This window comes from Clarias gariepinus, chromosome 10, assembly GCF_024256425.1.
Source record: "Clarias gariepinus isolate MV-2021 ecotype Netherlands chromosome 10, CGAR_prim_01v2, whole genome shotgun sequence".
Classification (NCBI taxonomy): Eukaryota; Metazoa; Chordata; class Actinopteri; order Siluriformes; family Clariidae; genus Clarias; species Clarias gariepinus.
In genome coordinates, this window is record NC_071109.1 from 19365691 (window position 1) to 19383937 (window position 18247).

The 18247-nt window shown below is 38.3% G+C and overlaps 1 protein-coding gene across 1 annotated transcript in view; it reads left to right on the forward strand.

Moving 5' to 3' along the window:
- Positions 1-18247, forward strand: part of gpc3 (glypican 3) — a 124967-nt gene that overhangs the window by 76348 nt on the left and 30372 nt on the right. The window contains exon 6 of the mRNA XM_053506141.1: positions 6951-7062. Within this exon, the coding sequence (XP_053362116.1) occupies positions 6951-7062 (112 nt within the window). The remainder of the gene's footprint in view (positions 1-6950; positions 7063-18247) is intronic.

Here is an 18247-nt window from a genome sequence, read left to right on the forward strand (position 1 = left end):
TATATATGTCACTGTTGTATATTTTTTTTGCGTGTCAGCATATCGGAGGTAAGCTGCTCACTCAGGTGCTTTAGATTTGAGACATGACAGTGAGGAGAATAGAAAGCAGCAGCTAAGCTCAATCACTGTAAGCTGATGGGCAGCGAGCTTTAGGAATGTCAGCAGCTAGAGAATGTCAGTGGCCACTCTCCCACCTTCCAGAGATAATGAGAACCAGACATGGGGGGAGACAAATAGCGCAAAGCTGTAGACAATGTGCAGATACAAGGAAATAACATTTGTGATGAGATTATAGTTTGCCTGGAATAAAGTGAAATTATATACAGAATTATAGAGCAAAACATATACATATATAGTTTTACATTACTTCTTTCAGGGGTCTTTTTTAGTGCCAGCTGATCAACCCTCCTACATTTCCTACAGAGTATATTTAACTCTAAATGAGTAATTCTCATAAGACTGCCACTGAATAGTATTTTCTCTCAAAAATAGTGAAAAAAAGTAGATCGGCACCACTAAGGAATATATAAGATTCGTTTTATATCAGATTATCTAAAGTGCTCAGTTTTCAGGATCTCAGTTGTTGCATTTGTCCAAAAATGACTTTACACAGCTGACATTATGGAGAAAACGTACATAAGTGTTGTATACATAAAATACCAAAATGCTAAAACAACTCACTTAAGCTATTAATGTTTTGAGACATGACTTTTAGTCTTTAGATTTTAATTTTGTTGAAAATCTGTTGAATAAATCATACAAATATATATTTTTATATTTTGCATGGGAATGTGTATATTATACGCTATAACTATCTGCTAGGCTCAGTGCAGTGTGTAAACCCGGTATGCTGATGAATGATTCATAAGTCTCTGTGTGGCCTAAAAAAAAAACATTCCTCAGAAACTGATCACCACGGATAAGGGCCAAAAACGTCCTTTGCTTTGGTGAGCCTGGAGAGCTACTCCTTAAGACTATATTAAAACTACAAGAAAGTCTTTTGTGTGTGAGTGTTTGTTAGATTGTTGTAACTTTTGCAAAATGCAAACCATGGGAAAGAAATGTCTTACTTTCATGCGAGAATTTCTATTCATATTAAAGGCAGAGTGCAGTCTGAAATTAGCCTATAAACATGCGTTCTCATCACTTGGAGGTCATCACAGGGCATCTTTTGCACAACACTGTCTGGGGAAATATAGGAGAAAGAAAGAAACACATTGAGCTTTTGTGTTTCTCATTCCTGCTTTCTTATCTACGCATCTCTGCACAAATTCTGACAAATCCTTTTTTCTGTACTACTTTGGTTAGTAATCTGAGCAAACCCCTATACCATTCTCTTATACTGTACATCTAAGTCCACAATAAAGGTTTGGAATATCTCAGTATATTTAAGACTGGAAACTGATATACATTTAAGGGTCTGGATGGTTTGGCTTCTGGCAAGAATCTGTGAACGTTGCTTTCTTTAAAGGAGTGCTAAAGAGGCTGCCATCATACTGAAATTACTGATGAAACAACAGTAGGTATTTACAAAACCCAAACAGTGCTGTAGTTCCTTTGGGAAAGCAGATCAAATTTATTTGGCAGTGGTTTTGTTAAGCCCCAGATAATCAATGCAGGGTCTAAGTCCACTCTTCTTTTTCTATACAAAAAAATAACACAGCCAATGTTGGTGAGTGGGTTGACCAACATACTGTAACAAATATCTTGCTGTCTGACCAAGAGATTTGTGGATTTGCGTACACAGAAATCCCAGGACGATTCGGAACTGCATAGTGACAATGATTAGTAGTGAGATCTCTTCAAAGTGCAGTGCTCCAATTTGCAAGTTCTTTGCAGTCTGTGAGAGTGTGACTGCTGATAGGAATAAGCAATACAGATCGTTGCAGCTCCGTGATCAATTAATGCTTTAAAGACAAAATTCTTAGTTGAGTGTAAAGTATGTTCTGCACAAGATCGTGATGAGTAACTAGAAGGGAACTTGAGTGGCTTGCTGAGATTTGACCTACAGTAACAGAGTGCTGCGATATGCTGAGGGCTGCAACGGTAGAAGTACAGCTGTTTACACCATTGTTGCAGACGATCATTTTCCCTTGCCGTTCTTACATAGATCATACTGCATTGGCTCTGGTCGGAAAACTACTTGGTTAGACGGATAGGGGTCTTCTTTTCAGCAGGGCATGGAGGGGAATGGACATGGTAATCAATTCAACCACTGATACCATGTTATCCCTGTAGGCCAGGTCCATCAGCAGTCCTGCCTTGAGCCACTATTAAAATGCTGCATTGAGGGCAGGCTTATTCCATCCACTGCTAGCTGCCATGGTACAGAAGCTCGGTGCATATTGTTCAGCGCCTTTGGTTACTCTGCTTAAAGATGAGTAGGCGTTCGCCTACCTCCTTTCTTTCAGGAGGGAAGACGCACAGGAATCTCTCTAGGAAATAATCGTAGGAGGTAATGCTTTCTCTACCTTTATTCTAAACCTCCGTAGCCCACCGAGATCCTTTCCGGTCAGGAGGCAGATGAATTGGGCAATCTTGGTCTGCTCACTGACCTCCTCTTGGCTAGTGGAGAATAGTGAGCACCAGAGCTATTGCACCCCCTGGGCTCCACAACAAATTTATCCATACAAGCAGTGAGTGAGCTGCACAATTTGTTTATGTACTTGCTCGAGCTCTAAGTTCAGCTTGTTGGTGTACTGCCCTTGGTTCCCTAAGAGATGAAGATGGCGTGGTATTCTCTCATGCAATGATGGACAAAAATAATTGCAGGTCAAGCAAACTTTACTGAAAAATTCTCAAAAAAACATCTATGAATATCAAGCCCAAAATGGTTAGTAATCTCAGAATCAATTAACCAGGCAAAGGCCATTGGATCAGTAAACACTGCTACCTGGAGAAGGGGCGAAATCTGAAAAGTAGAACTGGCATAGGAAATGTCACATAACTACTAGATTTAAGACCTATATCGGGTCAATACTGCAATTCCTAGATTTCATGGTGAAATACAAACGCCCATCACAGCTCTCCACCTGCAAGCTGTTGCTCTCTGGAATTCTGCCTAGACTTTTGCTCACTTGTTTGTATCCAACCACCTCCTATTTAAGCAAGTCTTCTGTTTTTTTTTTGTTTTGTTTTGTTTTTTTACCACATTCTTACTTTCTGTTTTGGATTATTTGCCCTGGTCTTTGCTCATTTAACGTTTCAACTGCTTATTTGAGAGAAGACTTAGCGTAATCCTTGTGGACGCAGTAGAGGAGGCTCACTGGTATACTGTTTTAGCTGCTTCTGGAAGGTTAATGGCAGACGACGCTTAACATATAACCAAGTTACATATAACTCGCTCCAAGTTACGCAGCTATCACCTACACCGAGAAATACACAGGTGATGCAGAAACTGCCCAGGGCTGCTGCTTCAGTGCTGCCTTTCTATAATGTTCTCTAACCAGATGGGATGGACTGAGCAACACAAAAAGAGTCACCAGTTTTATCTGGCTACTTCCCAGTACACTTAACTTTGATGGTCTGAAAACAAGGTTCTATGTTCAATGTCTTTCTCTGAACACTTTGTCAAGCTCTTTAAACTTGGCTTCAATTTCAACACAGCTTCTCGCTGTGACCTTAGGAAAAAGAGGCACCTCTGATATGCTCTGGAATTCTGGGTGCTCGCTGCGGGCAGTGGATGGAATGAGACAGTGATGAAAGCTGCATTCCGGTAGTTCCTGAATCAGGAAGTGCTCATTGAAATGGCATGTTTATTTCTCCACTGATGGACAATCTGTATAACAGACATAAACAAGGATAACACAGAGTAATAAAAACGGCTTGGCAAGAACCTCGCAGAGAAAACACAGGACATTACTTTGCAGTTTGGTGAGTGAATTGAGAGCCACTATATATGGTGTGCTTAGTGGTTAGCACTGTTGTCCTTCACCTCCAGATCCTGCGTTCGGTTCCTGCCTCTGGTCTGTGTGCAGGGAGTTGTTCAAAGACATGCAGATTAGGCTAGTTGGCGTTCCCAATGGTCACCACAATGGTTCCTAAGTGGACGACAGAGGTTCCAAGATGGGTAGATGGATGGATATATACGGTGTGAGTTGTGTGATGAGTTTCAGAATAAAGTAATCAGTAATGTGGAGAACTAGTGTGTGTGTGCTGGAAGGTGTGTTCTGAGTAGTGTAGTCTGGCACTAGTTCTAACACATTTGTGACACATTATCTTTATCCTTACAATCATATGTGCATTCGCAAGATAGTGTCTGGTGTGGATTGGTGGATTTGACTATTTCTTAAAACTAAACCGTACCATTTTCAGCTGTATTTCGTCTTCCTCCTTTTTCTGGTATTTACGCTTCTTAACAAATCAAAATAACTACTTTAAATACAACATCTTTCATTTCACAAAGTCATTGTGGAGGTTTTAAAACAGTTTTGTTAATCCTGGTTTGCTGATTGGCATGGTAATTGATATTTAGCGTCAACTTATATAACTTCATTACCTTTTCCCACTTCTGTAACTTAACTTAAACAATTACAGAGAAGTTACTTGAATTGATATATTTCATGTCATGTGGGTGAACACAAAAGCCTAACCAGAATAAAGATTTAAAGCAAAATTTAACATGCAATACAAATATTAACCTCGTACTTGTATAGTGATTATATAGTTATTAGAGAGTTAATATATAGCTATTAAACAAATTAAACAAAATGATATTTTATAGACATATTTTAATACATGTTTTAATACATTTAATTTAGGAGTGCTGACTGAGTCAGCAGTTTGCATGCAAGTAATTAAGTAAAGGTTAAGTAAAGTAAAGTAAATAGCGTTCTGTGTTTTCGTTGCTGTCTTTGTTCTGCCTTAGTTAACACACAGTTAGCAGAAATATATGCAGATATCCTGCCAGCAAATATATGCGCCCGCAAAGTGATTGTGAGCAGGGTTTCATCAGCAGGGTTTCCCAGTGTGCACAGCAAAATCCCCCGTGTTGAAGTAACACCCAGAGTGTTGTTTCACCACTTTCAGGGTTCATTTTTGTCAAATTTAACATTTAAAATGAATCAAAGATGCCTGGATACTAGAATTGGACCTTAACTGGGACAGCCATATGTTCATCCTGTATACTGAAGAGGCGCTTCTTAACTAATCTTTACATAAATGTCATATTTAAGCAATTAAAATTGATTAATCTTGATCTTTATATGATATACATTCAGCTTTGCCATTGAAAAAGTAGTTTAGGTACCCATACTCTCTCTCTCCATCTCTCATTTCTGTTCATCTTTTTTTTATGTTCATATCTCTTTGTTCTTGAATATGTGTATGTATTATTAATGTAATGATTAAGGCCGGAAGGTGGCCTGTCATCAAGGCTAACAAGGAGTATAAATAAGTATGCAAATGTAATTTGGTTTAATGAAGAAACTCGGCATCGGGTCGATGAGACTGTGAATGATGATGGGTTAATTCATTGCTAAGAATGGCCCATGATCTCATATACTTGTTTCTCTGCCTCTCTGTCTCTCTCTCTCTCTTCTTTCTCTTTCTGTTGTTTTTTTATGAGTCGTTTATTTTGGTGTGATGTGATAGTAAGTCTCATTTACCTTCTTTGTGGCTGGTGCTGATGAAAAGTCACATTTTATGGGTAATGCTTCCACTCTGCCACAACCAAACAGGTTATGAACCGTTTTATTGACTGTAGTGGAGTTGTGAGATTGACAGTGTAGTGTTAGTGCAAGTGGAAGTTGTGTGTCAGCGTAGGATTTGTGGCAGTTGCTCAGTGCTTCTGTGTCCCTCAGCCTCCGACAGAGTAAGTCTCTAGTACACTAATTACATTGTAACTGGAGTAATGTACTGGAACATCAGTTTCATTGGTCTTCTGAGAAAAAGAGAGAGCGCTAGAGGGAAGCACATATTAAACACATATAAAGACACACACGCACACAGAAATACCTAGATGCACATAAACATGCCTCCCTAGAATGTTTTCAAGCATGTCCTATGCAAAGACAATTCTGAACTATTTTTAGACTGTACTGTGTAAAAGGTTTGAGCCACTCCTCATTTCTTCATATTAAATGGTATTCAATTAGATTAAATGAAAGAAAGAGGAACAAATGTTTTACTGTGTCAAATATGTGTATTATATATGCGTAAACTCATAAGCAGTAACCTCATTTCCTCTCTTTCTGCTTTAATCATTCAGCATCAGCAGTATATTAATCACCGGCCTGATCATCAGCACCTGTTTCTCACTGGTCCATGCCTTAAGTTAGATGTTTTTTTTAATGTTTCAATGTTACATGCATTACTGTGTGGCTTAACAAACTAGTATATTAATGTGAAACTGCTCAGGTACAGAACTGGACTGAAAATCAGATCCAAAAACTTGCCAAAAACTAGAGCCAAAAAAGAAGCCTGAAGAACTATTTGTCAAGACTGCATTAAAAATAGAATAAATTCCGGCTCCCTGGAAGCAAAATGTGAAAAAAATGAGGGGAGGCTCACAGCGTTTGTACAGTCTTGTATATTGTGCACAGTTTATGATTCGTGTGTAAATGGATGTGATAGTCAATTGACGATTTATGGAGCTTCACTGCAAAACCCCAATCTTTTTCATTTGTGAAGTAGATGATATAAAATTTTATCTCCACATAAAGTGCATCCATTCTCTTGGGAGTGTAAGCTGTTACTTCCTGTCTGAATTTTTTTTTTTTAATAGTACTTAAATATAGTTATGTATTAAATTCATGGAGCCTCTTTGTTCCCTTCACCTCTAGATGGCACTATAGTCCACATTTACTCTCATAACTCAGCTTCAATTGACAGGCTCTTACCAGATTTCAGTTATACTGTATATTTTGTAATTTGAGAAATAAAATAACTGGAGAGCACGGCCCATGATTTTGATGATCGCATAGCTTAATGTCTTTGTTGTGTTTGAATAGGTTTTCAGGGCCGGGCCCGAGGAAGAGCCACCCTCACGGATCAGACACCAAACACAAGCACCCTGAGCCTGTTGTCAGCCAGATCATTGACAAACTCAAACACATCAACCAGGTGAGTTTAAATCTGTACATGCACTCACGAACACACACACGCAAACCCACACGCAGATTCTCTCTGTTTTACTATTTTCACAACTCAACACACACATTGGGCTTTGTAGAAGTGCTTTATCAGGAGGAACCCAGTCATGAGGGCTGCAGGTATCTTCAAAATAGACCAGTGCTGGAGACACAGCAAAAGCCTGCCTTGATCCCTTGACAATACAGCAGGTGATCAACAAATCAGCTTTTCTCTCTCCATGTGTACAGATGAGAGTTTTAAAATCACTTGGGCTTGTTAAAGTTTGTCCAGTTTAAATACAATTTAGGATCACACAGATCACCAACTGCCATCTTTAAATCTGATATCCTGAGTAAACTCTGCTTTGATTGGAAAAAATGTCTGGCCATATTTCCTCCTCAAATATTATGATTCATAGTCACATGACTATAAATACAGTGTTCATAAATGTTCGTGAAAATTATAAAAAAAACTTGTAACATGCTTGTCTTTTTATTGTTTTAAAATCAACATTTAATAACTATTTAAACTTTCAGTATTTAAAATGATTACACATTTAATGTGTATGAAAAATATACATTGTTGCAAAAATGACATCTTTGCTTTCCTGAATTGTCCCCACACAGAACACAATGCATAATTAAAAAAATGTCTGAGCTTTAGATTGAGATATGATATATATAACATATTAGCATGGTATAATCTAAATGACTGATTACTTTGTATTATAATTGTATTGGTGTACAAGCAATAAGTACAGTTTAATATTAAATATATGGCATGTAAACATACTGAAGATTGAAATAATAAGATCTCTTGATTTAATGCATGTTTAATGCACCAATAATAAGCATTTTCAGAATGGATGACTTTCAGTTGATTAAAACATTCAAGATGATAAAAGGAAGATAACAGAAACTTAGTAGTGACATAAAACATAAGCAGCTGACTTTCTGTCCAGTAATGATGAGTGGGTTAGGGTTATCAGCAGTGCTGTGTAAGCTTTGGTTCGCATCCTAATTTACTCTCCAGATAACAAATTATAACTAAAGTAGCCAGACTAGAACGACCAGAGTGCATATTAATCTTTAGAAGCATATAACTGTCCGGAATGGTCATGTACAAGACTTATATACAAAGATTTAACAAATGAGTTGTAGTTTCACATTTATTAATTTCTGGTGGAAAACAACATTTAGTCAAGACCTATTTAGTCTACATACTTGGATTGTTTACCAGGTAGACACACAGTAAACGTCTGGTCATTTCACAGGAGGCAACCCTGTCAGATCCTCCATCACTTGAGTGAGAGTTTAGAGGTCAGCGAATCTAAAGAAGTGAGAGAGAGAGAGAGAGAGAGATTATACATATCCAGATAAATTTGTATGTTTTTCCTTTTTTTAAGTAGAAATGTAATTGTCTTGCAGTGTTTTCACACACTTGCTCGTGTACCACGTGTGCACTTTATGTTGCAGTATAATTTATGTATACCTTGTTATATACAGTACACATTGTGTTGTCTTATGTAGCAGTACATTCCTAAAGCCTTATTATATCATCACTCTATGTACAGTATCTACTCGACTTGAACAAGCCAACAACACTTCAGGGAATCATTTTGCTTTCTTCTACACTTTACCCACAAAAAGTCACAAACCCACAAAAAAGTCTATTATTCTCACACGATGCAGTCACAAATATTTGAGATTTCCCTTTTCTTTATTATTTGTTGCATATGCAGTTTATTAAGAAAAAGAAAAAAGTTTGAAAAGTCTCTACCAGTAAGCACGAGGTTTGCATATCTGTAAATAGCCTGACTTTACTGGGACATGTCGGTAACCAGGGACCCGGAAGGTGTTTTAGGTTGGCGTGCTGGAATTTTAAGCAGCATCTTTGATGTCACACTTTGATTTATCGTCAAAAACAGAATACCTCGTCAAAAACAGAATATCTATCTGTATATATATATATATATATATATATATATATATATATATATATATATACAGATAGATAGATAGGAAAATGACACAAACGTTGTTTCTGCTTTACATCACCATTCCTCTATATTCAAGCTAAGGAGACCTAAAGCACAGCTTGTGGGTGTTACTGAGAAACCAGACTGCATCAATTTCGAGTATTGTGGACATTCTGTAGCATTTAACAGGCCTAAATCACAGAATGTCATTCATTAATACATTATAATTTTTTTTAAACATTTGTAATATTAGAGTCATCGTTATACAAAAATGATTCTGAATTCTTCATTTCACTCCAAGTTTGTTTAGTGTAAATTACAGTATCTTAGTGGAGTCTCAGTGTAGCAGAAAGCTGTGGTTTTTGACTCAGTTCCACTTAGTTGTGTCTTGTTCATCGCGAAAATTATGTGGTGTTGAAACCTTGATGTGCAGAGCCATAAGTCAGGATTACCCCTGCTTCCTTTTGTGTGTGTGTGTGTGTGAGTGAGAACTGAAGTTTATGGACATGTTATATGTGTGTTGCGCTGTGTGTGTATACTGTGTTTATATGTGCATGAGAATTTATGTATGTTTGTGTGTGTTAACAAGAGAGAGAGAGAGAGAGAGAGAGAGAACCTATTGCGGCGCGGCGCTCACCAGGCATGTCTGAGTGGATTAAGATGGTGCTCTTGTTTAAACAGGATGGAGCGGCAGATCTGAGCAGGAGGTGGGGGAAGTCCAGGGGTCTGGCCTAGGTTCACTCCTCCTCTGGGACAAGGCGTCATTTTCTCAATTACTCCACTGCATTACCTCATGCCAGCAGGCTTCTTCTTTCCAGCACTCGATGTGGAGCGGAGAGCCTGGGTTTGGCTTGAGAACGCGTGCTTGATAAATGTAGATAGACATTCTAGACATGCTGGTATGGCCACAAATTGCCAAGCAAACACACACACAGTGATCACGTGATCATGGATCAGGTCTATGGAGGCTGTGAGGGCAGATCAGCATTGCTGACATCCTTAAGGCACTCTGAGATGAGTTTCTGTTTGCGAAGGGCAAACACATCTGTTATTCTTATAAACACACATACACACAGTTTGTAAAAAGTTTAGAGATGCCGGTTAGGAATTTCGAGATTATTTGTGTGTATGCGTGAGGATATAGTACAGACAGCTCCATCACAAACACCAACAAGTCTGTGAGCTATCATACTACATGTACCACAAACCTACCCTCATTACACTCCACTCGGAGAGGCGGATTCGAACAAGTTGCAACAGCAGCCACATAAACGCTGCAAAATAAATCGAAATGTCTTTATTCTGTTTTCCTACGACGAACAATACAAATGATTTAGCTAGATTACAGTATTGCTGTTTAAACAGCTCAGGCACTGAATTAACATCCGGTGTGTCTGTTGCGTAGGGTTTATCTGAGTTTAATCTGTCACAGTTTGTTTCTGGTTAGGCCTGCATGCTATTTTTGTTTTTCAAATAAACCAGATCTCCGTTAGTTTTCTTCAGGCAGGAAATCAGGAGATATATATTTTTTTCGTTTGGGAAACTTGATCTGATTTTTTCAGACCCCCCAGCTGTGTGTATGAAGGGCAAAGTGGCTTTATAGTCATTTCAAGTACAGCATATAGTGAAAAGAAACAGCGTTACCATAGTGCTGCATTAAACAACACGGCACGACACGCGACTACACATATCTAATGTCTTTTCTGTATCAAGTGCTTCCCACACATTTAGTTCTCGAAGCCCACAGAAACCACATTTATCCAAAACATTAGGATTATAACAACTGCACATCCATTCCCAGCCACAGCACTATGCAGAATTCATTCCCCAGAGATCACTGATGTATTCTCAATGGCGGTTTGCTAGAAAGTCCTCTAAACTAGTGAGCTATCTTATTTTGGTATCGGAAAAAGATCGGATCATTGTGACCCTGCTCTTACCAGGCATGTCTAAGTGGATTAACATTGTGCTTTGTTTAAACCAGACAGAGAGACAGATCTAAACTAAAAGGTGTGGGAAGCCCAGGGGTCTGGGTTAGGTTCACTCCTTCCCTGGGACGGGTCGACACATGGGTCAATGGGTCAATCATTTTAAATCACCTTATAATCAAATAAGAACTGATACATGACCTGGATACCACAGCACAGCTGAGAAAGACGAAGTAGAATGGCAGTAAAATGTCAGTCTCTCTCAACATCTTGAACTCAGAGGCAAAAAACAAAAACAGGCTGAAACACACAAAGCTGGGAAACCAGATGCCATCCTAAGATGAAATAATCAACAACACAACAACAAAAGCTGAATTATTCAATTAGCCAGTGTTAAACTATTCAGCATGACTCCGAGTGTAGGCACTTTCCCTACTTTATTGGCATTTGATTGCAAGCTACTAACTTTAAATCTAAAGAAAAAGCAGACAAGTTGCGCAATAGCAGAGCACATGATCTCATCCAGCCATCAATAACAAAGAGGACAGACTGCTTTAATGAAGTGATGTTACTCGTAAAAACAGTAATATGGACAAATCGGGAAGAGTTTCTGTGAACAAGATAATAGATACCACATCATGCCGCACCATCCAATCACTTACTGTGCAATCCGCTTGAATGTAGCCAGGTCGCATCCCTTTTTTTAGCAGAAAGTGATTTGTGAAAAGACTTTTAACACTCTTTTAGGCACGTCGCAGTGCTTGTAACATATCAGATCTGTCAGATTTTATTTTTTTTTACTCTCGCATGAGAAGCATGATTTCTTACAGTGTTGTGCATTTATATTTTATATTTCATCTAGTTTTAGGAGGCCTGCAGGATTTTCTTTCAGTTTGCATCCATGGAACAACATCAGTAAATAGGATGAATTAAAAAATCTTACGATAAAGAGAGAGATGAAAGAGAGCGGGGTGAAGCAGAAAGAGAGAGAGAGAGAGCATGAGAGAAAGAGATTAAAGTTTTTTTATTTCTAATATCTGTCATGTCGTTCGGTCCTATAAATTATACATGGAATATCTGTTTAAATATATATTAAACATACTAGTACATGACAGCCCAGGCTCCGGTCCCCTAACCCAAGTATATTTCAGAACTGTTGGAAACACTGATACGGCTCTATAACTATAAAACAACTCTGGGTGTTGACCGAGTCATTTTTATGGAACAGTTAAATAGCGGCCCGTCTTTAGAGACATTGTTTCAGACGCCTAGCGTGACTGGCTTCTCTCTAATGGCTTATGGGTGTCTAGCACTGGTGAAGCTCAATGGTTCAGTGAAGAAGTATTTGGTTTTAGATTAACTACCTCTCCTGACACCATAACAGCAGGGACTGTGCTAAACACCCAGAAACAGTTTATGGAATTGGAAAATAAGGAAACCTTAGCCTGCTTCGACGCTTCACGATCGGCTTTCTCACGCCCAAACACGGCTGATGTCATGCCCGAGTCGGGTCAAGTTCAAAGCAAACACACTTCCATAAACTGAGGGAATGAAATGACTGTGTGCTGAAGATATTTAATGTCCGCAATCATTCAAAGTACGTACAGTTGGAGATCTTATCTGCGTGCCGAACTATAGTTTCTCTACATTTATATAAAAGGTCGCTGTGGATTCCTCGGGCTGTAAATATTGTTGGAAGGTATCGGCGCATGCCCCGTATGAAAGTAATTATCAGGTGTTTAATAGCTGTTGCTTAGGAATTAGAAAGACATGTTTGTGGACATAATGTTACACACATGTTTATATGGCTCACAGCATATGCATGTGTGCTGGTTGAGTTGTTGTATAGCTGTAAATGGGTACATTGGTGAGTTGTTAACTATATTGTATAATAAATTTGATTCTTCAAAAGGATATTTTAATCTAATGTGTCGAGGTCAGATGGTGTCGTGGTTAGCACTGTCGCCTTGCATCTCCTGGGTGGATTCCCGTCTCTGTGTGCATTTTCTCTTCGTGTTTGGTGGGTTTCCTCCGAGTACTCTGTTTCCTCCCACAGTCCAAAGACCTACAGATAAGGGTAATTGTAATTCCCAAATGTGTATGTGTATGTGCCCTGCGATGGATTGGCACCCTATCCAGGGTGTACGGGATAGGCTCCCGGCCCCCCCGTGACCCTGAATCTAGGAAACGGTTGTATCGATGAGGGTGAGTGAGGGTGTCAGAAATGTAAAAAGACAGTGAACAGACAAATAAGCAATCAAATAAGGGTCATAATTGTAATCACGTGATAATCAAAAAATTTTTGGGATCTTCTGTGTGCCGACATCAAGGCAGATTTCCGAAATATGTGCTGTCTACTGTGATTATGTCTCATTTACTCAAAATAGTACAAATCAGATCTGGTCAGGATAAGAACACACAAAACAAACAAACAGTCTGTCGGTGCTTTCCATTACATGCTGTCACAATCACATAGTGTATATATAAAGATATGTCAATATTTATGTAGGAAAAGCTTTTCATATTTGGCTCCTTAAGTGAAAAAAATTTTGTGCTTCAATTTTAGCAAATTCTTAAAAAAAAGTTATTTATTTGTCTTTAATAACTGTTTTATTGCGGTCAGAGCTGTGGTATCCATGCTGGGACCACTGGGTGCAAGGCAAGAAAACACCCCGGGGATGCTGTTGGTAGCGAGTCCATTTCGTTCGGATTTTTAAAGTGATGCATGACCAACATTTCTGAGGTTAACAGATGTTTATTGAACTTCTTAGATAGAAGAGTTTTTCCAGTCGTACACACTGTAGACCATTGGCTTTAAAAATAGGCACTTTTCTTAAATGGGATAGTTTGGATTTTTCTGTCTTAAATCTAAATTGAGACGCAGATAAAGATCTTGCAATAGGCCTTGGTTGTTGTAATTTTTCCTGTTTTGACCACGCAATGCGTGTAGTTTCATTAGATGCAAAATTGTGTTCTAAAGTTCAGCTGAGACTCATTTGAGGCTAGTTTTGGTTATATTTACATTTCGGCATTTGGCAGACGCTCATGTCCAGAGCCACTTAAAACAAAAGTGTTTTGACGTCTCCATCATTGAATATTTCCCTACATTGGGTTACTAGGTTACTAGCTAGGAGTTCCAGCAGTCAAATGCTTTTGGGAAGTCGTGGTGGTGAGGGGAGCTACAGTAACCCATACGGCTAGTTCCAGTGAAGCCAACTTTCAGTTTATCTGAGTGGGACTGCACAGGCTGCATGTGAGTCTCAGCTGAACTCTGATTACTTACATTGGACAAACTTCACAGTCTGTTTTCAGAGCAGGAAAATTTATAACGACCAGAACCCTGTTGAATGTACTTATATGCACATCAATTTTGATTTAAGATGGATTTGAAAAAGAAAAAAAACGATCCCTTTAAGGCCTATAGGACTGCGGGATAGAAAAAGCAGACTGAGGGAGCAGAATCATATCAAATGTCATATAGCTGTCTAACTTCGAATTTGAGACGTCGCAGCCTAAAAACATGGTCACCAAGGACTTCCACCTTAACTGTTTAGAGGCTTGTAAAATAGAACTATTTACCATATACTTATATACCATAAGCAGTCAAGGCAAAAATCGTTAAAAAATATTATACATATGGTATATTATTAGTATTATTGAAAGCATTAGGTAAAGAAGGGTGCTTTCTCCTTTTCCCTTTTTCCTTAACTATGACCTTGAACTTTTGTCCTCTAAATGCAGCGAAAAGATATTAAACATTTTAAGAAAACATATATTATACAAATATACCCACGTTCGGGAACCGGTAATGCTGATGGTATGCTATAACACAAACAGCCTTACATGGTGTGGTCATGAATGAAGCTCAGTGTTGCACTTTGTTTTGGAAAAGGAAGAGTGCTGGAGAAGGATTTTCTTCTCATTTGTAGAAGACTAATCCCTGTGTTTTTTGTTTATATAAGCGTGTTGCTTGCAAGCACTCTGGGGAGAAACGGGAGAAAGACTCGTGGATTGTCGTCATGCTCTCATGTGATCTGTGATCTCTGTGGCAATGCGTGTAGTTTCACTTACACTGATTGTTGAATTAGATTTTAATATTTGTGTAACATGTCTTGCTGTCTCTACCTTCATTGAAACCATCTGTTGAAATTCCCAGAGTATTGGATTACTGCAGAGGGCAGCCTCTCTCCCAGCGAGCACTGCAGTGCGAATTAAAATGCTGCAATTATCTGATTGGCCTTTGATTCCAGGACCAAACTCTGAGAAGCGTTTGAGCACGGCTGGAGAGGTGCGGAGGCGCACGGTGTGTCAATACGATTTTTTTTTTTTTTTTGGAATTAAAAAATAAAACAGATTTTGTGCTTTTGCACTGAACAAGTCCATATATATTTGCAGCTTGTATTCTCTGATTGCATCATTCAGTAACCACCCCTGCATTTCTGTTTCTTTTCACTCTCTCTTCATCAGAACTTCATGACTTCTTAATTTGTCCTGTGGTGCCATTTTCCTTTATTACGGCTCTGGGTCTGCAATTCTGTTCACTCCCTTTTCTTTTTCACGTTCCATTCTTTTCTCGTTCCCTCCCAAGAGTTTTTCTGCTCTCACCTCTTTTGTTATATGACACACTACAGTCCTGATCTCTTTTCTTTACTATTTCCCTTTTAAACACACACACACACACACACACACACACACACACATACACACATGCATACTCGTACACATGCACACACAAAGCATGCTCATTGTTAGCAGTCTATGCTGCTAGTCTGTAATCCTCTTTATGTTATGCTTCTAGATGGAGAATATACCATTTATTCCTCACATGGAAAAGTCAGAGATCAACTGACCAGAAATGTGGGAAGTCCCACAGAAGTGAATTATATTAGTAAGGAGTCTTAAGCGCTAAAGATATGCCAGTGGTACCGTATATGCATATTACATCCATATTGCATAGCATAAGGCTTTAAACAAAAGAAATCTCATAATCTAATGAAAACAATCTAAAGGAATTTTTTCTCTTGATCTATACATGCGTTTTCACTCAGACAAGTAATGAAAAAAAATTTATTATAATTTTCTTCAAAAATTGAAAAGTGTTTAAAGTATTCTCCTTAAATGTATAAATTGATTGTCCTTTGTGAATTAACACAAGCAGACACATTACGTAGCCCTTAAAGAGCAGAGCATTTCAGCCATTTTTGTTATGCCTTTTTTTTATTAACATATATAGGGTTCAGGATTCTGCACTACAGAGTGATACATATCTTGACTCAGCGAAAAAATTAAAAATGGGTTACATAGGCAAAGAAATAGCATGAATACACACGATCACAAGTTTTTATGGTTGTTTTAGGTTGTTTCTATTTTCAAAAACATTTTTTGCAACTTCATTTCCATATTCAGGTAGGGGTAAAATTGACTTTTTATAATAGTAATAATAATTTTTGTTCTTCTTGACATATCCAAGAATCTAAATACACATTTAATGTCAGAAGCCTCCCCATTAACTCCGCCATGTACATGTACAAGTTTTTTTCTGGTTGTTTTAGGTATTTATTTCGACCGCTTAAAGGAAGTTATGCATTAATGAAGTAATACATTAGCATTAGCGACTTAGTTAAGTTCCAGTAAAACGGCTGTTTTTGCTTCTCTGACCACTGATTCATTTCCCCTGTTTAAGTTTGTTTTTTTTATTTCAGTAATAACCTTCAAAATCCCTATTATTGAAACCTTGTTTTAATAACTGGAGGACACACTGACTCAGCGATTACCAGTCTCACACCTCCAGGGTTGGGGGTTTGAATCTCATCTCCATTCTGTGTATGTGGAGTTTTTCCTGTGCTTTGTGGATTTCCTCTTGGTACGCCGGTTTCCTCCCACAGTCCAAAAATATGCATTGTAGGCAGATTTGTGTTTCTAAATTGGCCATAGAGTATGATGTGGTGTGTGCGTGTGTATGTGTGTGTGTGCGCCCTGAAACAAGTTGGCCACCCCCATCTAGGGTGTACCACCACTTTGTGCTCTGAGTTATTTGGGAAAGGCTTCAGGTCCCATGACCCTACACAGGATATGTGATGTAAAAAATTACTAAATACAATTAACAGATTTGACATGGTGATAACTTAATTCCGAGCCAATGTGATTGCCAATTCCACTGGATTTTAGATTCAGACTATCAGATTTTTTTTTTTTTCTGGTTGAATTTTCTGTGATAGAAATTCATAGAATGGTATGGGATTAGGCATAAGTATCAGCATGTTAGCAGGCTAAAATGCTAAGGCATGCATTATGTTGGTTATTAGATGTGCCGGCGACTTTGTTCACGTGGAATTTAATTGCGCATTCATGAGTGCTTTTTTTTAAAAAGATTACATCATCTGTTGAATTTTGGAATGAACTAAAATTGAAGGTGTAGGATAATGTTTATTAGGTAGATTTCAACTGCACACACATAAGCATGTATTGAAAAAATGTACAGCGCCATCTGTTGAATTATTTATTTATTTATTTTGTGGTATAAGGGCGTTTTCCATTTAATTTCTTCCCATGGGCCGATTGCGATGAAACAAAGCCTATATGTTACCTCAAGCTCGGCCAAATACATCTGTGAAAACCTCATTAAAATTTGTCCAGTAGCTTTTATGTGATGCGAGCACAAACAAACAGACAACAAAACAAAAATTTGAAAAACCATGTAGATTTGCTCTATTTCTCATCTTACATCTCCCAAATTATGTTGTTGCTAATATCTTCATTGTACAGACATGGCAACTTTACAGTTTTAATATATGTATAGATATTCTATATACTTTATATCGAACTTGCAAATTCACAGATGATAAAGCTAATGCTTTTCTGTTGCACCACTTTTTATAAAGAGAACTTTGTTGCATCAGAAACATTTGTCCACGAAATCAACTTCAATATATTGTTTAAAAGAAATTGAAACAGCAATTAAAAATGTTTTCTAACAGAAAACTGGATAGAAGAAACACTTTAATGGCAACATGGTGGCTAAGTGGTTAGCCCTCTGGCCTCGCACCTTCAGGTTCGATTCCCACCTCTGGTCTGTGGGTGTGGAGTTGGGAAGGATTCCTCTGGGTACTCTGGTTTTCTTCTTCTGTCCAGTGACATGCAAATTTTACTAACTGGTCTTTCCAAATTCTCTACAATGTGTGAGTATGTGTTTGCTTGTGTGCCCTGCGATGGACTGGCACACTTGTCCATGGTTAGTCGAGGCCCAGGTACCCTGTCTCACCCCACAATT